We start from the raw sequence: 22,647 nt of genomic DNA on the forward strand, positions 1-22,647 counted from the left end.
ATGGAGAATGCCAATCAAACCACTGCTCACGAGTTTATCTTCTCTGCTTCCCCTTATTCCTGGAGAGATTCTGTCATCTGTTTTGTTATACTGCTCTTCATTTATGCATTCATTGTTGTTGGAAATGTGGTCATCATCACAGTGGTCCAGCTGAATATTCATCTCCACACTCCCATGTACTTCTTTATCAGTGCCCTTTCTTTCCTGGAGATCTGGTATACCACAGCTACCATACCAAAGATGCTCTCTTGCCTGCTTCGTGAGAAAAGCATTTCCCTAAATGGTTGTCTCCTGCAGATGTATTTCTTCCATTCCACAGGCATCAGTGAGGTTTGTCTCTTGACAGCTATGGCCTTTGACCGCTACCTGGCCATCTACAGCCCTCTTCATTACCCTACTATCATGACCTCAAAGCCATGTGCCTGGCTGACTTTAGGTTGCTGTGTTTGTGGTTTTGCCACACCCCTTCCTGAGATTGCCTGGATCTCCACATTGCCATTTTGTGGCTCTAATCACCTAGAGCATATCTTCTGTGACTTCCTCCCAGTACTACGCCTGGCCTGCACAGACACACAAGCCATCCTCATGATTCAGGTAGTGGATGTTGTCCATGCAGTGGAGATTATTACAGCTGTGATGCTCATCTTCATGTCCTACATTGGTATCGTGGCTGTAATTCTACGTATTCGTTCCACTGAGGGCCATCGCAAGGCCTTTTCCACATGCATCTCCCACCTCACTGTATTTCTACTCTTCTTTGGCAGTGTGGCTCTCATGTACCTACGCTTCTCTGCCACCTACTCCTTATTCTGGGATACAGCCATTGCTCTGGCCTTTGCAGTTGTGTCTCCATTTTTCAACCCCATTATCTATAGCCTGAGGAATAAAGAGATAAAGGAAGCCATAAAAAAGCACATGAGTCAAGCTAACATCTTTTTTTCATAAGACCAGGGACCTCAAATAAGAACTAGTGTTTGGGAGTCTATATAATTGTCAGAGTCTTTTTATCCTCAACTCTCTTCCAGCTGTCTTTTTCTGTCAGTCTTTGGTTGAAACTGGTCTCCCAAAGGTCACCAATAAACAAAATTCACTAATAACTGAATTCAATAGATTTTTTTCAACCTTTATTCAATTTGACACATCTTGAATCAGACTTTGTTAATTCGGTTTTCCGCTACTCGATTTCTCCAAGATAAATTTAACTTGTGGAAATAATTAGGGTAAAAATTTAATTTTAATAGTTAAGATACATGATTATAAAATATGGTAACTGACCAACCATCTTCATAAGACTAAGTTTTCTCTATGATATTTATAATGAATATACTTGAAGAATAATACTAATTTCTAATCAAGTGTTCATGTGCTGATAAATAGCAGTCTAGATGTTTTTCAGTAGGTCCAATTATGAATCCCTTGTATGATTTTTATCTTGGCAGTACCACACAATATTAATTCCATGTCTGGGTCAATAACAGGGACTAAGGCCTGCATCCAACTATAATGAGCCAATGTGCCAAGTTAGTGGAGGTTGATTTGTTGAACACCAAATTAACTTCATTAATATTGATGACCACTAGAAATGAAGAGAATGTATAGGCCTCTTTAAAATTGACATAGAGAGAAGCCCCCATAAAGGAGTTGGTTGCAGTTCCATGGTAGTTAAGGACCATGGCAAAGAATCTCAGGCCAAGAAGTTCACTGAAGAAAATTTTAAATGCAATAAATGAACTAAAAAAAACCTTGACTCTAAGAAAAGTAAAGTAATATAAGTAATCTATTAATTAGCTAATCAATATTTTTTCATGATACATTGAAAAATGTAATCATTGGTTTCATTGTAATAACATGTAAAGTACTTATTAATGAAGCAGAAATATCAATAAATATATGTTTAGTGAATAAACCAGCATCAGCATGCTGCATTCAGATTGTTCCGACCAATTAATCTACCATATTGGACAACAGTGCTTCCCTTTTGACCTCTTCTCCCTTGGGTTTCAGGATGCTAGACTCTATTTTTTAAAAATCTTACTTTGTTTGAGGGCTCTTTCTCTTGGGAATCCTTCTCTTGATACATGCTTCATAAAAGGTGATTTTCTCCAGGGCCCACACCTCAGTGGTGATGCAATAATAAAGGTGATGACTGTGAAAATGTTAATAGATTTTCACTTTTCCGTAGCCCACCTACAGTAATCCTGTGGTTGTCAGCCTTACTTCCCCACTAATATGCCACAGCCATGCCCTCATCCTCACCCCTAAATCTTATGATACTCAAGAATCAGACAAAAGTTAAGGGAAAGGTCTTACGAGAAGAGGCTAATGCTATCTAAAAGAACTCAGATAGAGAGAGAGACCGTGAGAGAAAAGACACAGTTTGTATCTGGAGAGGTCCTAGTAAAGGAATGTCATCAGAAAATACACTTGGCATAAGAAAACAAGGAAAAAGAGAAAAAAAGGAAACAAGAAGTGTTCCTGTGATTAAATAGTGTGTCTTTAATGTTCTACTTTTAATGTTTTTCATAAAGCATGAGGAATGAAATTACAGATTGATTGACTAATTGTTTAACTATAATTTTCTAAGTGCAATTATTGTTCCAGAATTGATAGACAAAAATTCCAGAATATGAAAGGATTATGCAGTTTTCTTATCTGTTTTCCCTTTTTGAAGATTTTGTATTATATAATCTATTTCTCAATTAAAGTTCAATCAACAATCCAGTTTAGAAGAATAAAGAGAATTTTATTTGAGCCAAACTGAGCATTATAACCAGGGAGACAGACTTTCAGAAAGCTCTGAGAACTGTTCCACCTGTTAGAGGTCAGAGGCACAGTCAGATACATCTTCAAGACAAAGGATCATGCATCAAATGACATACTGATGTATGACATAAAGTTCAACAAGGATATATAGCCTAGGTAAGCATTTACAAAGCAAGCATCAAGTCATTATGACTCCTCATAGAGTTGGGAAATAAAAATATTTATTTTAAAAGGAGTTACATTGCTAGGGTCAGAAGAGAGGAAAAGAAGTGATCTTTACTGCTCAGCAGACACTCCCATTTTTGCAAAGTTCTCTTTGATGTGTAATCCAAGTGCACACTGCACATTAGGGAGAGAAAGAATGCCCAAATGGACACACAGAGAGAATTTTATGTTGAAATTTTCTTGTCATGCCTTAAAATATAAACTTTGTTTATCACTTTCCTGAAAAAGAAAATGAAAGTGTTAGTCGCTAAGTTGTATCTGAGGACTCTTTGCCACCCCACGGAGCATGTCAGGCTCCTCTGTCCACAGAATTCTCCAGTCAATCATACTGGAGTAAGTTTCCATTTTCTACTCTAGGGGATCTTCCCGACCAAAGGATTGAACCCGAGTCTCCCACACTTCAGGGAGATTTACCATCTACTACTTTCCTAGTCCCTCAGATTTTATTCTTGCCATTTATCTTTATCATTATCACTTATTTATCATTATAATTTAAAAATTATCTATAAATTATATTATGATTATTATTGTTGTATCATAATTTATCACTTTTAATGTCTTTTATAAATGACATTTTTATATATTATATAAATTACATTTATATAATTGCCATTTATCATTATCTCTAAAAAATTTATATAGCTGAAACTTTCACACTTTCTCACCCTCAGTCTGCTCTTCCAACTGACTACATTATTTCTTAAAACTTAGATATTATTGCTTTACTACTCTGCTTAAAAACCTTCTAAGATTAAACACACTCTCACTCCAAATTGCAAATGTAATTTTACCAGCTAAGCTGTGTATGTGTGCATGCTATTCCAGTGTGTTGAATAAAAACAATTTCAAATTGAGAGAAAAGCTAAAGGAAAAGAAACAGCAGACAGCAGAGTCTGATGGTCAAAAGTAAGGACATCATTCAGAGGGTAGATCACTGTGCTGACCTGCTGGTGGAACTTCTTACATATTTTTTTTTTTTTTTTTAATTCACATTACTGAGGATTGAGCAGTGAGTTCTCTTACACTGTGTTTCACCTCACCAACCTATTTATTATCTGATATTTGGGGAAGATTATATTAAATAAGGGGCTTCCCAGGTGGTGCTAGTGATAAAGAATATGCCTGCCAATGCAAGAGACCCTAATTTGATTCCTGGGTTGGGAAGATCCCCTGGAAAAGGGATAGACTACCCACTCCTGTGTTCATGGGCTTCCCTGGTGGCTCAGATGGTGAACATCTGCAATGTAGGAGACCTGGGTTCAATCCCTGTGTTGGGAAGATCGCCTGGAGGAGAACATGGCAATTCACTCCAGTATTCTTGCCTAGAGCATCCTCATGGCATAGGAACCTGGCAGGCTATGGTCCAAGGGGTCATATAGAGTCAGACTCGATTGAGCAACTAAGCACAGCAGAGTACAACTTTGGAGAATCGGAGGTAATAAGAGTTAAAGTGAATATTGTTCACTGCAAAGAGGTCTTTCTTTCTTTCTTTTTTTTTTTTGAATGACAAGATTTAATATTTTAAATTTAGGAGACAAACATTGGAGGCTTCTTAAAATGAGAACTCATTCTGGAGAAGCAAAAATAGAGTCTTAAAAATAAAATAATGATGACCTCTACTCCACAGGAAAACATTTTTTTACATTAAAATTAGTGTATTTTTCCTTGTTGTTAAATGAGTTGAGAAACTTGAACTCTAAAATTCCACAGTAAGCATGTGAATTTTAGTGTTGCAAATTGGGGACAGTTTAGAATTTGGGTATATAAAATATCTCTTGGAGTTTCTGAGTCCAGGAAATGAAGATCTGATAACTGAGAAGAGACGCAGGAAAGCTGGGCAGTGCTGATTAAATGAGTGTGAGAAGTACAGTTCTGCCCAGAGCTGATAACCAAGATCAAATACAACAGTTCTTAAATGTACTCCCACCCTGTAAAACTGAGTATAAGACTTCTCTTTAATGAAGCTGTCTGTAATGAACTTAGTTTTCCCTGTAATCTCTCAGCACTCATTTATATAAAGGGCTACATAAAATTTTAAAGGTTGAAAATGATTCTTAACCTCCACAATGTCCCTCATACATTGACTTTGACTATACAGACCTTTGTTGACGAAGTGATGAGGTATCCTAATTTTTGTTTCACAAAATGCTAATAAGCAAGCATGTATCTTACTTGTTTTGGGTTTTTAAAAATCTGATTTAGCCTTACCCTTAATCATTTAAATAAAAGGAACAATCTGTGAGACCAGGAATACAAATTTCTCCCTATTTTAACAAAGTCTCTACAGCAAGAATTAGGATGTCTTGTTGCTTAAAGACTGTTAAAAATCTGCAGCTGAGTTTTAATGGAGTTGATGATTTGTATTTCTGAGAGACAGGTTGGAACAAGAACCTATGTATGCCTTGAGTTCTTGTAATTCTATACGGAGTATGAAGAATGGGCAACCCAGAATTCCTTCCTGATTTATAATTCTCAGAAGTTAAATTTAAAGCTAATTGAAGAAACAAAACATAATCCTAACATTGCCTTATGTTACATCTATAACAGTTTTTTTTTTTTCTGTTTTCATCTAATAATTTGCTTTCATTTTTTAAAATAAAGTCCTGTTGAAGACCTTTGAGAACCACAGTCCCCTCAAAGTGCTGAGTCACCCAGCATCTGTGAAAGTTAGCAGCTGCCTCAGCTCAATCTGTCTCCTAAGATAGGGTAGATTGTAGTTGGCGGGATTCTGGCCCAAGCAAGAGACTTTTTTTTTTTTTTTTTTTTGTCTTGCCACATATGTAACCATCTCTATCTAAGTTAGACTAAACAATTACATGTGAATTGTTTCTCTTTCTTTCTCTCTCTCTCTCTTTTGGACAAATTTCATTTTGGCAAGTTCTTGACCTTTAGGAAAAGCATAACACTTTGCAAAGGAAACGGTGAGTACAGAATTCTTTATCGGACAGTTTGTCACCAATTTAATTAAGAAAGCTGTCTCCTTTGAACTTTCTGTGCTATCTTTGACAGGATCAGCAAGAATTATTTCTTGATTCTTAAGAAGTAAAGAAGCTTAATTTTGATTCTCTTTTTTATGAATGTATCACTTTAAACTGACCTTGAGCTTGTGGCTATACAGCACCAAAATCCAGCAATGACATGTTTACACGGGTTCACATGGAGAACAACCTCATAACTTGGAGCAAAATAACACACGATAAATGTTTGAGTCTCCATAGAAGGATTCAATTCTGTAACCAAACTAGTAAAGGCCACCCACAGAATAACAATTACATATAGAAGGAGACTAAAGTCTAAATCTTATATTGAATGTTTTCACTGAGGTAAACTAGGAAAAACTGTGCTTATATCCAGATAAATGAAGGTGTATCCTATGGAGATTTTGCTGGATGTTGTCACAAATAAATTGGATCCCACTATTATTGGAAAATAACATGTGATTTTATTTGATAATAAAATGTTTTATATTGCAAAAATCAGTTACCAAGATGTTAATAATTTGAAATTTGTGGTAATTAGATTGTAAATGTGCTAAATTTTTTATTTGTATTGTTTATGAATAAAGGAAATAATAAAGTAAATAATGTATTAGTTTTATTTTTACATAAATTTTTTTTTGGACTTTGGGGTATATCATTTGTCAAAATTAATAGCAAGCCATTTTTATTTATTCGTTAAATTAGATTTGTCATGATCAGTACATGTTAACACCTTTTAAGCTTTTGAAAGCAGTAAAATTGTATTTATTTTTATGCATCTGAAAATGTGATTTTGCTAATTTAAACTTGTTTTCAGTTGTCTAATAATGCATGTTATAGAACTTTATTGTTAATTAAGTTTATTAACATGGGCAGATGTTTATGTGAAAAGTTGGAAAAGTATTCTGAATGACCAAGAATTATTAGCCTAAGTTGTAGCTGCATATGGTGAAAATTATATAAATGTACTACAGCCTTTCTAAAAAGAGACTTATAGGTATAAAGATATCTGAACCTAAGTCCAACATGAGTAAATGCCTTGAGACATTTAAAAGACAGAATATTAGAGATAGAGGGAAAAAAATAAAACAGTATACTAGAGACTTGAGAACCAGCATTAAGTAAACTTTTTAACTTCCAGGCTATGGAGAGTGATGGGCCAAAGGTGCTGGAAACAGCAGAAGAGATCCAGGAGAGGCGTCAGGAGGTGTTGACTCGGTACCAGAGGTTCAAGGAACGGGTTGCTGAGAGGGGTCAGAAACTTGAAGATTCCTATCACTACCAGGTTTTCATACGAGATGCTGATGACCATGAGAAATGGATCTCGGAGAAAATCAAGATCGCAACTGATAAAAGCTATGAAGACCCAACGAACATACAGGTTCTTCAGTTTCACTGACTTCCCCAGAGGAGACTCTAAAATCTCTAGGGAGGGAAACATTTTTATAATGTAGGTGTACAGCTGGTAAACTCTAGAGGGATGCAGTAATAGAAGATTAGACTTTGGAAACTGTAATTCTGTCTCTAAATAGTCCATGTCTTCAACTCCTTAAGCCTCAATGTCTTATTTACACAGGATAATACTAGATAATTCTAGGTAATACTTTATAAATGTAATATTGCTCTGAACTTAAACCATGGGCAAAACACTGAGAATTCAAAGAATTTATGATGCACTATGAAATTTCAATATTTGTGATATTAAGGATGGAATTGAAGTAAAGAGACATCAGTACTTCTGAACCAACTTCTCTTTGCTCTCTTCAGAAAGATATGATTTAACCAGGGTTTTTCCCAGTTGGCTGTTCATGACTCTTGTTAAGTCCAAATGAGAGATCTCAGATAGAGAGGTTTGGTGGAAGCTCCCCCTACTACTTGTATTACAGAATAAGGCATAGTCAGGATCAGAAGAAAGACTTGTATGCCTAAAATGCACAATGGATATCAGAAAGGAAGCACCTAGAACAAGAACAAAGTGTTACCTACTAAAGGATCAATCTATATATAACAACAACAGCATAATTTAGCATGCAAAAACTTCCCAGTTAAAATAAAAGTCACTGTTGTCATGATAATTTTCCTCATTTTTCACTACTTTCAGTAGGATTTACTTCCTCTTTTCTTAAAAGGAACAATTCTGTGTTACATTATTTCATTTCCACAGTAGGCAATTAAGACTTTAACATAATATTTATTGGAAATTTCCCAAAAGCAGTAAGGACTGAAAAGACCTTCTTCTGTGGTCTAGGACATTGGGTCTGGGAATCTTTAAAAACCTATATGCATTGATTCTGCCACAACCACTTCTTTTAGAATAGGACTCCTCTAGCTATGGTCATAGGTTATCATTTAATCTATGCTGGGAAACTGGTAGTTCTGCCTGCAAGAAAGCAGAGGAATAAAAGAACTCTTTTATGGTCCAGGAGACCAGGCTCCATGAAGCCATAAACTCTAATTTCTAATCTTCAGGGGAAATATCAGAAGCACAAATCCTTTGAAGCAGAGGTGCAAGCAAAATCAAGGGTCCTTCCTGATCTGGAAGAAACCAGGGCAACTCGATTTCCAGAGGGGCATTTTGCCCATGAGGACACCAAGGTAAATATATGATAGGGCTCTGTGAGAGATGCTTCTAATTGGTGATTATGTTATCAGAGTTTTCATTGATTATAACAGGTGTAAACCTTGATACAACTGACTTGGAGCCATGGTTCTGCCTCTTATATTTTACTTGGATTGCGGAAGGAAAAAATGATGGGATATGCTAGTGTTCCTAGGAGTGGGGAGAAGAGCTATGGCACAAAGCTCTCATTGAATCACCTTCCTCCTTAAGCCATCACAGGATGGGTTGGCTCAGGATCAAACCCACCTTAACCCAGATGAATTGGCTTTCCCAAATGTCCTTTCTGACTAATTCTTCTAAGCTCAGAGTCCTTGGTGCTTAAACTCTCTAAACAAGGGATACTCTTTCTTTGCATCTTCTCTGAAATTTTTCTCCCTGTGTCTATGATGCCTCTTTCTCCTCAGAGCTCACATGCTGTGACTACTATTGTAGTTCTCCAAACCCTTGAACCCTGAAGATCGAAGAGCACCACCACCATGAAATCCATTATTAATTTATCAGCTTTTTTTCTGAGTTAATTCATATATTCTCCTAAAATGTTTGGGTTGATAGAGTCAGTTCAGGTTCTTTTTGTATTAAGTGAATTTTTTTTTTTTTTAATGTTTAACTGTTTCTAAAATTGTCAAAAGAAATGTGTGTTACATATTTATAAATTGGGGCTTATATTTCCATATCTAGCATACAAATTCTAGCTCCTTTTACTGTCAACAAAACATGGTCAGGTGATACAGACTTTAACAAGAATAAACCTTATTAGAAAGAAGATTCTGTAACAAGAATAACTCAAAATTTACCTGTTATTAAATAAAAATGATTTGGTTAAATTGCACAAAAATCAGTCCCTTACATTAATTAAAATAGTTGAGAAATATCTGAGACATCTTCACATCTATCAGAATTTCTGAGATTATAGTAATCCTGTAGCACTGCAGGACCCATAGATAAATGTGATGTATATGCTACATGTTACCTTAGAACCATGAAGTAGTTGGAAAATACAAGATTCTTGAAGACACAACATAAATTATACCTTTAATTTTACAATATATGTAAAACCTGGTCTTCTAAGCTAACCTAGCATTAGAGCCCTCAACTATATAGTCTCAAGTTCTGTTATTGTTTTGGTGATCCTATTTCCTCTGTAAGTCAGAAAAACTTGTTGCTCTTATCTCTTCTGACAAAGTCCATGCTAACTTTTTCTGTGCCTTTGTCAATACTTTGAACGCCCTCTCTGTATCTTCTGCCTATCAAAATTCTATCTATCCCTCAAGGTCCAATTCAAATGAGCACCTGTTTTTAAATGAATTTTTATTCCATCCTGTCTTATCATTTGTAATCATTTCATCCTCTGAAACACCCAAATGTTATTATTTATTTTTCTTTATGGAAGATCATATGATTTAATGGCTATTCCCATACATGCCCTATCCTCTTTTAAATATTTTTGAGCAATTAATGCACGAGTTAATGGGATGAGGGATTTTTATCCAGATCCCTCTCTGCACAGGTCTCTGAGTCTATAACTACTGCTCCACAGCAGGTAATGTGCCTGAGTGGTTTTATTTCTCCCAAAGGGCCTTCTGGAGGAACTGAACCGCCTGTGGGACCTGCTGCTGGAGCTGACCCGGGAGAAGGGTGCCCTGCTGCTGCGGGCCCTGAAACTCCAACAGTACTTCCAGGAGTGTGCTGACATCTTGGAGTGGATTGGAGACAAGGTATCGCCTTAAACAGCGTGTATATAGGATTTTCCACCCCTCTGGCCTAGACATCCCATAGCAATTTAATGCAGACTTCCCTGGTGGCTCAGATGGTAAAAATCTGCCTGCAATGTGGGAGACCTGGGTTCCATCCCTAGGTTGGGGAGATCCCCTGGAGAAGGAGATGGCTACCACTCCAGTGTTCTTGTCTGGAGAATTCCATGGACAGAGGAGCCTGGCAGGCTACAGTCCATGGGGTCACAAGAAGCAATATGCAACACAACTGAGCAACTTTCACTTTCACTTTTTGAAAAAAAGTCAGGGTATCTGTTCCTGGGCTTAGTTCCTTGGAAGAAGGAGGAATGTTAGCAAAGATTTAGAGGTATTCTGGAAGTAGGCAACATTATAGGAAGATAAGTCTAAATGTATGAATCTGAACATGAAGAAGGCAAGACATAAAAAAAAAAAAAAAATGTGTACTGAAAGATCATCTAGGATTGCTCCCCTTCTACCTTCCATGAGCCTTCACTCCTTCCAGGTTTTCAATCCTGCGCTGGTTCCAACCGAGAGAATTGCCAGTTTTCCCCTTAATCCTTTCTGTCTTAGTACCTATAACTAGAGAGGTTTCTATCTCCTATTATTTGAAGAATAACCCTATGATTAGGACTGAAAATTTATACAGGCAAGCATTCAGCACAATACTTTTGTAAATACTCAGGATGTTGAATTGAGCAGAACAAGGATGAATTTACTTCTCATGTTCCAAACCACAAAAAGGTTCTTCCAGGGGCATTTTCTGACAATGTCCCTGGTCTTCCCAAAGAATTACCCCAAAGACCACTGTTCCCTGAGTCACAGTGCCACCTCAGGAAATATACCCTTGCTCTGACTCTTTCTTGAATGGGTTCTCCCAGGTTCCACCAGTATCTCCTTCTGAGTTATCCTGGGAATGTAAATATAAGCAAGGCTTTTGGGCACTTAAACTGCGGGAATCCCTAAATATTTGCTGGTGACCTAATAGACCTTACTGTGTCTACAGGAGGCTCTGGTGACATCAGTGGAGCTGGGTGATGACTGGGAGCGCACAGAGGTTCTGCATAAGAAGTTTGAAGAGTTCCTAGCAGATCTGGCAGTTCGAAAGGAAAGAGTGAATGAAGTGAACCGATATGCCAATGAGTGTGCAGAGGTGAGGTGGGGAATAACAGAGCCAATCCAGGAAAAGGGTTCTGATCTTCAAGAAGATTGCCTGGCCACTTGTAGAAGGGACAAGAAGGATATATAGGACATTGTGAGAAAACAGAGGCATGCCTGTCCCTGGAGTAACATGCCCAGAGTAGCTTTCTCTCATTTCTGAATTCATCCCTTGCTAGTCTACAGAAATAGAGGTGTGAGTGAGTGAGTGTACATGGGTTTATGTAAAGAAATTCAGTCCACAATGAGGTTACTCTTGCACTGTGCAGTACATAGATTTTTTAAGTTTATGAAGCACCAGAGTAAAGTGACAAAGAATATATAATAATCGTGGCTTCTCATAATATATATGATTTCATTAAACAAATTTTTCTGTGCTTTGAGGGGGAAGGAAAAAGAGGCAGATTTACCTTCATTTACTTAAGAAAGTGCTTAAATAAGCTTTTAATTTCTGAGCATACAAATACTCAGTGTGTGACTAAATACCCTTAACATATGTAAGACCTGGGAAGTCAGTCTGATTTTATATGTATGTGAAGGAATTGAACAGAAACTGCAATAGTTGGCTATCATGCTCTTCCATTTAAAGTTTTATTATCACTGCAGCTATAAAATGGGAATGATATTTATGTGTAAATAAAATCAAGATTTCAGGGGTAAGAGGTACTAGAGTAGGGAAAATAAACTATTTCTCAATTTTTTCCAGGCCTCATTTCCAACAGTCTCTAAATTTCTCCCTCTAACATGACTGCATTTTTCTTATTGTGCAAATTTTCTTTTTTAAGTTATCTGTTACTATCTACCAAACCACTACAAAACTTAAAACAGAAAACATCTTATTTTTCCGTGGTTAAGTGAGTCAGATTCACTGATTCAGCTGCTCAGCTGGGCCATTCTCCCGATCTCACCTGATATTCTTAAGTAACTGCAGTTACGCAGTGACTCAGTTGGTGTACAGGATCTAAAACAACCTTCCTCCCATGTCTAAGGATTTGGCAAGGATAGGGCAGGCTTTCTCCATATGCTCTCTCATCTTTCAGTAGATCATACTTTTTAATATGTTCCAAGAAGGTAAGAACAGAAGCTGAAAGACTTCTTGAGGCCTAAGTACTGGGACTTATAAAATATTATTTCTACTTGTAATGAAGGAAGGAAAAGAAAATTCTGTCTGAAGAGGCTGCAAAATAGAAATGGAGATAGGAATAAATAGGGATAGGAGGGGTCGGGAGACCTGGTATATGGCAACTACTCAAAATTTCCAAGTATCAAAATGGGCTTATATTAGCTAGCTTTATCTGATAAACATAAATCTCATTGCTTCAGATAGTCTGCAAAACTGTATGAACTGCAAAATTAAATTTATCTGCATGTCTATCTACTTCTGGGAAGAGGGAAATAGCTCCAACTATATTCTCAAGGTGTCAGGGCCCCAAAAGAGCCAAAACTCATAGTATTCGAGATTTCAAAAATTAAGTCAGACCTCACGAAAGGAATTTTCTCTTCCTTGGTTTTCAGGGTCTTGAGAGAAGCTAGCAGCCATCAACATGATGGAGTTCTAAAAATAATGAGGTTGGGCAACCTATGTTAGTACACTAGTCTTGAGCTGTGGACAGAAGATGCAACTGGTAGTTTGGTTTTCTAGATTTTGGTGATGTGGATCAAGTATAATGGACCAGGGCTAAGGTGAAGTGCAGTATCTGGCTAAATGGCTATCCTCTGCTTCTGACAAAGTATGGACCAGTGTGAAATAAGAAGTGTTTAAAAGTTTTTTCTGCATTAGTCCAACACTTACTTACTCCCACAGGAAAAGCATCCTGAGCTGCCCTCGATTGAGTCAAAGCAGAAGGAGGTGAATACAGCCTGGGAGCATCTCCATGGTCTGGCTCTCCAACGACGGAAAATGCTGTCCAGTGCTGCGGACCTCCAGAGGTTCAAAAGGTAGGAATCTGGCCACTGAATTGTAGGAAACTGAAATAGCACCAGGCTGGGTATTTGGGTTAGCCTTTGTCTACTGTTAGCAATTAGTGGCCAATACCTTGAATCAAAGAAAATCATGATCTTGCCTTTAAAACAACAAGGAACAGAGTAGTTAAAATTGTGATCCAGTCAATAGCCAAGTGTGTTAAATGGAGCTTAAAGTAATAAAATTAGCACTAGTGAATTAGTGATGGAAGATCTGCAGGGGCAAAAACAGTAAGAGAATGGAGGGTGAGGTTGCAAAGAAGGACGTTTGTGAAGGGCTAACCCAGAAGTACATCAGGAGGCTCAGTTGACAGGATGCCCAGGTCTCTACATCTCGATGGAAACCATTAAAGTAGGAACTCTTTTTAAAAATCTTTGTGCATTTATTCTATTTTTGGTTGTACTGGGTCTTGGTTGCTGTGGGTGGGCTTTCTCTAGCTGAGGTGAGCCTGAGTTTACTCTTCAGGGTGGTGGGCGGGATTCTCATTATGGTGGCTTCTCTTGTGAAGCACAGACTCTAGGTGCAGGAGCTTCAGTAGCTGTGGTGCACGGGCCTAGCTGTCTCTGCATGTGGGATCTTCCCGGACCAGGGATTGAACCCATGTCCCCTGCGTTGGCAGGTGAATTCTTAACCAATGGATCACCAGGGAAGCCCCAAAACAGGAATTCTTAATGCTATTTTTCGCTAGTGTGTGGGAAGATAGGATAATTTCTGACAGGGTAACTGAGGCTGGTCCTGCTGGGTGCTGTTTGCCCTGGAATGCCTGCCTTCTTCCTTTGCTGGAGCTCATGGGGTTGTCTGGCAGGGATGTGACTGAAGCCATCCAGTGGATTAAGGAGAAGGAGGCTCAAGTCACGTCTGAGGACTATGGCAAAGACCTTGTGAGTTCTGAGGCACTGTTTCACAGTCACAAGACACTAGAGAGAAACCTCGCAGTCATGAATGACAAGGTAAGCCTGTGGGAGGAAGAGCTAACATGCTTGAGTTAAAAGAGCCATCTGACGTTCATCTTGTCTCCATAAGTAAGTAAAGTCACTCAGTTGTGTCTAACTCTTTGTGATCCTATGGACTATAGCCCACCAGGCTCCTCTGTCCATGGGATTTTCCAGGCAAGAGTACTGGAGTGGGTTGCCATTTCCATCTCCACTTGTCTCCATAGAACACAGTAAATTCATTATTTCAATGAAAGAGAAATTTTGTGCCACATGAATATACCTCTTTATTCTAGTTTATAACTTGTACATGATTCTTGGACATCTAGCATTGTGTTTAAATTATTTTTATTTAAATACACATATATATTATACATATACACTTATGCTTTTTGTAATATATTTCATAATTTAAAACCAAAATAAATAGCCTCATGAATGGTTTCCTGCCTAACCACACCTTCTCCTGTTGGAGATGAAACTTGTTTCTTTGTCCTTTACTCAGTGAAAAAGGGAGAAAATTTCTTCTTCTCCTTTTGTAATAAACATAGACACTAAAACACTCTACTCAGCCCACCTTTGGGTTTTCTTCTGGAAGCTGAAAGACCTCAATTCCTGTACCTACGGTAGGCATAGTCACACTAGACCTTGGAGTAAGCCTATATTCTTGAACGCTTCCCATTCTTACTTCTTACCCTCACAACTTTAACCATAACTTAAACTAATTACTCCTCAGCTTTTACAGTGGAGTCAGCCCACAAGAAGCTCCCTAGTTACTCTGCTTTAATCATAGTTCTATCCCTTGGTCCAGTTTCTGAAAAATATTTCACCAGTCTACTTCTTTTTTCCTTCCTCATTTTTCCCCTTTGGTCTTTTTTGTTTTCTAATTATGAGTGATACAATACCATGACTTAATGAATAATGATAATGAAATCTCATCTTAGACAACACCTGGTTATAATTCAGTATAGTGAAAGGACTAATGGTAACATGGAATTTTCCCTAGTAACCCTGCTCCTCAGGAATTGTGCTCACACTGGTCAGGCATTACTGGAATTTTCTTGGCAAAAAATTTTCCTTAGCAGAAATATCTCTCTGATTCCTATGGTAATATTTATGAAAACAGTATAGAGGATAATGAAGGACAGATATATGTCTAAATATTGCTTCTGATAATGATTCATTGAATGACCTCGGGCAGATAAAATACTTAGCCTCTCAGTTTTCACATACAAGGGGAACAAGAATAGTTTCTGCCTCACAGTCTTATTAAACAGAGACTATAAAACAAGAAAATGCATGTGACATGCTTAGCACAACAAGAGACAAAAAGCAGTCAGTAAATTATTATTGTTAATATAGTTACATGAATATATTAATATAGATATATCTATATAAATGCACTAATATGTTATTCTTACTCATATAATTATTATGTTACATCCCTCCCATAAAACTTTGTCAGGAGGATCAGAATACTTGGATTTCCCACCAGGTTTCTTTTTTTCATTTTTCTAAAATTATATAGTAAGTTTCAGATGTACAGCATATCATTAGACATATGTATGTACTATAAAGTCACCATCTAGCACCATACTGTTTACCCACCTTCATACATTAGGTTTCTTTTTCATCCCAAAGGTGAAGGAGTTATGTGCCAAAGCAGACAAGTTGAAGCTTTCCCATCCTTCAGATGCAGCTGAAATCCAGCAGATGAAAGAGGATCTGGTCTCCAACTGGGAACATATTCGCAACTTGGCTACCAGCAGATATGAAAAGCTGCAGGCTTCTTATGGGTGAGAAAGCCTTCTTCGCTATTATGTTAACTACCTCTACAGGGTCAAAGTGCAATATTAAAACAGAAATAAAAGAGTGAAAGGAATAAAATAATGAATGACCCAGCCCTCCTGCCTGCTCAGTAGAGGCAAAAGAAATTTTAGTTTTCCAGAAGTCCTTTGCAGGATGATATAATCCTCAGGATGACCTATACCCTTTCTATCTTCCTCTGTTTGTATAGTTGTAAGAAGCTATGAAGTGGCCCATGAAGCTGAAAAAGTAATTGAAGAAACATGTCAAAATCCTGGCCCTAGCTAAGGAATTGGAATTAATTTCCAAGCTGAAGAACAGAAAATAAATCTAGAATTGTTTCCTGAATGTAGGTCAGCTTATTAAAAAAACAAAACAAAACAACTTAAACATCATTTCTGTACTTAATTTTTATGATTAGTTGTTAAATCACCAGAAAATAGTCTTTATCATATTGATATGATTGAAAATGAAATGGTGAGGCTTTGATTTTTTGAACAGGTAATTTTTTTGGTGACTTTTATCTTCACTGATATGGTGAAGAGTGAATTAAAATACATGAGGGCTCCTAATCCTAACTCTAGCTGTCCCTTGTCATAAAGCACTTCCTGTTGTTTATGTTATGTGATTATTTATTTGGCCTCATAGTACTTTACTAAATAGTGCTTTACTTCAAGTGTTTCTGGAGTGTGACTGTGATGTTGGAGATGTCATGCCCAAGTGCTTCATCACACAAAGACTCATTCACCCTGGGAATTATACAATCTAGAGTGAAGGATTTAGAGCCAGCATTGCTAAAGGAATAGGAAAGTACATCAGAGCAATGAAGGGGTAGGTTTAATGCAAAAAGCATGTTGTACATCTTAGCCCAACCCAATTCTGACTCTTTGTTCAATGTCCATTTGCATCTGGTTCCTCCTTTCTGTCTTTTCCTTTACCTTTTCCCCAGGTACCAGCGGTTCTTATCTGACTATGATGAGCTCTTAGGTTGGATGGAGGAAAAGACTGCTCTGATCAATGCTGACGAGCCACCCAAAGATGTGACTGGTGGGGAAGCCCTACTGGACAGGCATCAACAGCATAAGGTAGAGAGGAAGGCCTCCCCAGTAGGAGGAAGAGGGAGGTGACAACAATACCAGATTTCTTGCTTCATTTTCACACTTTTTTGTCTTGTGGTCACAGCATGAGATTGACTCTTATGATGACCGATTTCAATCTGCTGATGAGACTGGTCGAGCCCTGCTGGATGCCAGTCATGAAGCATCTGATGAAGTTCTGGAAAAGGTAATCCAGTTTAACAGATTTTGTGAAATTTTGATGCATAACCTTCACTTAATCTCTTACTGATTGGCAATCTCTGAATGGAAAAAGGACAGAAGACATATAAATATCTTAACATAGATCTGGACTTCACATTGCTTCCTTCATATGTTGCTCTAGCTAGAGTGAGGCTTTTGGAATTCTCAGAACTTGATGTGTGCTTCCTCATCTCTGAGACATTAGTCGATCTAACTAATTTCATCACTTGAAAGTGAAAGCATTAGTTGCTCAGTCGTGTCTGACTCTTTGTGACCCCATGGACTGTAGCCCTCCAGGCTCCTCTGTCCATGTAATTCTCCAGGCAAGAATACTCGAGTAGATAGCCATTCCCTTCTCCAGGAGATCTTCCCGACCTGGGGATTGAAACCAGGTCTCCTACAGTCCAGGCAGATTCTTCACCATTTGATCCAAGAAACCTCCTTGCCATCTTGCCTTGTCACATGTGCTCTGTTGTGTCACTTTCCCATGCTAGTCTCTAGACGATGAATTCTTTGAGGACTGCTCTTTATTCATCTTTGGGTTCCCTAAGGTACCTACCATGGTTCCTGGTACATGGCTCCTTTTCTTCTCTCCTCTGTACAACCTCAAATCAGACTGATTTTCCTATATCTGTGTTTCTGAAATCTTCATTAAGCAACAGGAAAGCTTTACACACTGTCATCATCATAATCTTCTAGAATCCAAAGGCTCACCTAGACCTCCTGATCCCTGAGACATTTTGCTCTAGTGACAGAGTCATAGGAATTTCTGGGATGATAATTGAAATAAGATTTGCAGGTTCTCTGCATCTCATTAGCTTCCAAGCACAGCCACCAGCACTATATGATGAAAACTGAGATCTCTATATTTTCAACTCATCATCAAGAACCCTATGGGAGAATTATAATATGAATTTTTATTTTTAACAATTTTCTGCCAAAGGAAGAATGGAACTCTAAAACCTTGAAATGTACCTTTTATCCTGAATTCTGGGAATTTGTACCATCTTTTTGATGGAATTAACACAGCAGTTTTAATAAGCTGGGGTTTCTCAGACAGATGCTTGGGCAGAAACAAAGGCTTTCATGAGTTTGAGAATGTCCCTTTTTCCTTGATGGTTCTCATTTGCATTTGAAATAGAATGCAGACTTCTCAATCTAAGCATTTAAGTGCCCTGTGAACTTGAATTTCATGAAATGTCCACCTTATTTAGACACTGCAGTTTTCTCTGGAGCATTTGGTATAATCCAATGATAACCTGGAATAATTACTTACTTGTGGTATTATGTCTTCCTACAATCCTGATCTCCACCTCTCTACCCTTTAAATTTTGGTTTGATACAATAGTTTCTATACTTCTACTCCCTGTGTCTTTGAATCAATTAATCTTTTCTTCTTTATTTGTACATAGTAAGTGTGGTATACCTCTATTATGGTATTTCTCCCATTTTTTCTATACTATAGGGATTTACTTAGTTGTAGTGATGGACAGAGAGGCCTGGTGTGCTGTAATTCATGAGGTCGCAAAGAGTCGGACATGACTGGGAGATTGAACTGAACTGAACTGAGGAGCCTTAAAAGAAAAGCTTGTTTTTCTATTCATTTTTTTTTTTTTTCCTTCAAAGGGCCTTGCGTTTATTAGATGCTCAGTGACAGTAGGATAAAATAAATTCACTTAATATCTTCCTGGTCTTTTACCTTTTCCTTTCCATAGATGTCAGTACTTAGCAACAACTGGGAGGCTCTGCTGGAGCTGTGGGAGAAGCGTCAGCAGCAGTATGAGCAGTGCTTGAACCTGCACCTCTTCTACCGTGACAGTGAGCAAGTAGACAGCTGGATGAGCAGACAAGAGGTAACACAGGGGCTCAGCAAGTGTCCAGAAGCCATTTCTCCTGCTCCTCCTTCACTACTATCAACATCCTCACCACCACTTCAGTTCATGTGGGAACTAGAGGGTGAGCCACAAGGAAGAGAAAAGATCGACCCTCTCTGTAAGGCTCTTGAAATTCCCTCATGGACAAATGCACAGTAAAAATATTTAAATACAAAGCACAGAGTTTTTAAACTTCTCTGAACATGTGGCAAAATGAATATCCAATCGTTAAGGGATCGGCAAAAGAAAAATGTGAGTCAGGCAGGACTAACCAGAGATTTTCTGGTGAAGGTGAGTGGTCCTCTTGAGGATCTGAGAACACTGAATCATGCTTAGATTGGTTGGTTCACACACTGAGATGAAGGTGATAAATTTGGATGAGAAGGTTGGGAAGGGGATTCTGAAGCTGAGGTTCTGTTCTTTGAGGTTAATCTCTATCTCCTCTCCTGCTGCTGCTGCTAAGTCACTTTAGTCGTGTCCGACTCTGTTCAACCCCATAGATGACAGCCCACCAGGCTCCACTGTCCCTGGGATTCTCCAGGCAAGAACACTGGAGTGGGTTGCCCTTTCCTTCTCCAATGCATTAAAGTGAAAAGTGAAATTGAAGTCGCTTAGTTGTGTCTGACTCTTTGCGACATCATGGACTGCAGCCTACCAGGCTCCTCCGTCCATGGGATTTTCCAGGCAAGAGTACGGGAGTGGGTTGACATTGCCTTCTCCTCTCCTACCCTGTGTTAATTTCCATCTTGCTTTTCCATCCCCCTCACCTCCTTTCTTATTCCTTTTCTCAGAGATATTCCAAAGGGAATGACTCTCACTAGTGAGGCACAGCTGGGATGTATCTTTCTGTCTTCTACAGGCCTTCCTGGAAAACGAGGACCTCGGAAATTCCTTGGGCAGTGTAGAAGCCCTTCGTCAGAAGCATGATGACTTTGAGGAAGCTTTTACTGCCCAGGAGGAGAAGATCACAGTAAGAAATGGGCCCTGATTTGGGCACTGGCTTCATTTTTTTTTTTTTTTTTAATCTTTAATTGGAGGATAATTGCTTTACAGTGTTGTGCTGGTTTCTGCCTTACAACAATGTGAATCAGCCGTATATATAATCCCTCGCTCTTGAAACTCCTTCGCACCCCCCACCCAATCCCACACCTCTAGATTGTCACAGAGCACCAGGTTGAACTCCCTGTGTTACACACATCTCATAGATTACCAGTCTTTAGAATCACTCATAACTATCCGATATGAGAGATGTTTTAAAAAGAGAAAACATCCAGAAAAATAATCATACCCATTTTTATCAACACATTTCTTATTCCACAAAGCATATTTAGAAAGTATTTATTTTCTAATTTTTTTCAGAATTAGGTAAATTTATTTTTTTAATTTAATTGTAGGATAGTTCCTTTAAAATATTGTGATTTTTTTTAGACAGTTTTTAAAAATTTTGAGCAATTTATATTCTCTGACACAGTGCCTGATTGTCTTATTTTTTTCTGCAGTATAAATAGAAACTATGGGATCCATATCCAATATGAATCATAATTTAAAAGTTTGAATATATTGTTTGCATTTTTTTAGTCTTTCCCTCTCCAGTAATATCTCCATTTAGCTTTCTTTAGTAATATCTAGAAATCTTGGTAGTATCTATTTTTTCCTGTATATCTTCATCTATACATTTTGCATTTAATGCTGCTATAATTTTCTTGTGAACCTTGAGTTACAGTGTCCCAGAAACTTGTCAATACATAAGCAAGTCTCAGAGAAGTGTAAGGGAGACTTTATTTGTCCAATGCATATATACTATATGTCTTTGGCTATCTCCTAGGACTGTTCTGGGGTTAGCCAAAACTTGCACAGGTACATGTATACCACCAGCACAACAATAACCACAAAACTCCAAATTTTTCTTGTTAATCTTGGGTCAATTCAGAGCTTGTTATGGTCCCTTCCCAGTTCATATGCTTATTAGGTTGATTTTCATTGGTAAAAGATAACAATGTGAAATGTTATTGTTTATTAAACACTATTTGTAATTTCACATCATTTTCCTATTCCCAATTGATTAATTCATCCTGAGCAATTTTGAGAGTTTATGAATGAGTCAAAATTCACATGTGTAATTTGACTCCATTCCCCATATAGCTAGAGATAAGAAGAATTATTAAAAAGTACATATGGTATATGATGGATGCATGAGTGAATAGATAGATAGATAGATAGATAGATAGATAAAGACTGGCCATTGAACAAGGCTGTATCAACAATGCTTCTTAAAAATTTAAAAATAGATCAAATATTCACCTCATAGTGAAAACAGGATTCATTCACTGTAACCTAGATTAAGAAGAAACTACTGTGGCATAGAGAAAATAATTAACCTCTCTGAGATTTATATTTTGAAATACAATTTATAACAGAAATCAGAAGTAGGACCCAGATCTTCTGACCCTGAATCTTATCCTCTTCCCACATTGTCATGCTTCCTCTTTAAACAGCTAGCCAAATTGTGGCCACTTACTCAGTGCCAATGAGAGAAAAACTTTTTTTTTTTTTTTCCCCAGACCATAGACAAGACTGCAACCAAACTGATTGATGATAAGCATTATGATTCAGAGAACATCGCTGCTATCCGGGATCAAGTATGTGCATCTGCCTGCTTGTGCACCCGGGTCAGGGAAAATGTTGGAGCATTGTTAACCATGGTAGGCAGTAGATCTCAGGCATCCATATTTTATTTTTCTGACAGTGAGTTTGTTTATGTTTTTTGCAGCTGTTGGCCCGACGGGATGATCTACGAAAAAGGGCTGCCACTAGACGCAGATTGCTGGAGGATTCATTCCTTCTGCAGCAACTGTATCAGGATTCAGATGACCTAAAGAACTGGATCAACAAAAAGAAAAAGTTGGCAGATGATGAAGATTACAAGGTAGCAGGGTTGCAGACCCTGGACATACTCATTGGTACTTAATTTCATGAAACTAGAATCTTGGACCTGAAAAGACAGTAGCGTTCAGCTGGTGAGCCTCATTTTATAGATGGAGAGACAGAGCCTCAGAGAGGGGCAATGATTCCTCCAGGACTGTACTTGTAATTTCCAATTTTCCAATACCCTGTTGCCCATCACCCCTTTTCCCTGGCACAATTTCCAGTGGTCCTTAACAGAGCAGGGGAAAGCAGAGATTCCCCTTATTTAGTTGCATATCCCCCTTTCTGCTGCCCTATGCACCCTTATAGTAGGTAAATGTTGGGTCTAGTCATTCATTCAGGCTACCAGGAACTCAGAATTAACCTAATGGTTTG

General features: G+C 38.0%; 2 protein-coding genes across 2 annotated transcripts in view; both read left to right on the top strand.

Moving 5' to 3' along the window:
• On the top strand, positions 1–945 carry LOC138074008 (olfactory receptor 6K2-like). The gene has a single exon (XM_068965987.1). It carries the CDS (start codon positions 1–3, stop codon positions 943–945), a length of 945 nt encoding a protein of 314 aa, XP_068822088.1.
• Positions 946–7,110: 6,165 nt separating this feature from the next.
• The window catches only part of SPTA1 (spectrin alpha, erythrocytic 1), an 80,146-nt gene continuing 64,609 nt past the window's right edge, over positions 7,111–22,647 (top strand). Inside the window, exons 1-13 of the mRNA XM_068965057.1 lie at positions 7,111–7,347; positions 8,436–8,561; positions 10,161–10,301; positions 11,323–11,469; positions 13,279–13,412; positions 14,243–14,387; positions 16,011–16,165; positions 17,125–17,260; positions 17,358–17,459; positions 19,189–19,326; positions 20,207–20,317; positions 21,909–21,986; positions 22,118–22,273. Of these exons, the coding sequence (XP_068821158.1) occupies positions 7,111–7,347; positions 8,436–8,561; positions 10,161–10,301; positions 11,323–11,469; positions 13,279–13,412; positions 14,243–14,387; positions 16,011–16,165; positions 17,125–17,260; positions 17,358–17,459; positions 19,189–19,326; positions 20,207–20,317; positions 21,909–21,986; positions 22,118–22,273 (1,806 nt within the window). The remainder of the gene's footprint in view (positions 7,348–8,435; positions 8,562–10,160; positions 10,302–11,322; positions 11,470–13,278; positions 13,413–14,242; positions 14,388–16,010; positions 16,166–17,124; positions 17,261–17,357; positions 17,460–19,188; positions 19,327–20,206; positions 20,318–21,908; positions 21,987–22,117; positions 22,274–22,647) is intronic.

This window comes from Capricornis sumatraensis, chromosome 2, assembly GCF_032405125.1.
Source record: "Capricornis sumatraensis isolate serow.1 chromosome 2, serow.2, whole genome shotgun sequence".
Classification (NCBI taxonomy): Eukaryota; Metazoa; Chordata; class Mammalia; order Artiodactyla; family Bovidae; genus Capricornis; species Capricornis sumatraensis.

Coding starts and splice junctions, on each gene's coding strand:
- LOC138074008 (XM_068965987.1), top strand. CDS start 1: ATGGAGAATGCCAATCAAACCACTGCTCACGAGTTTATCTTCTCTGCT.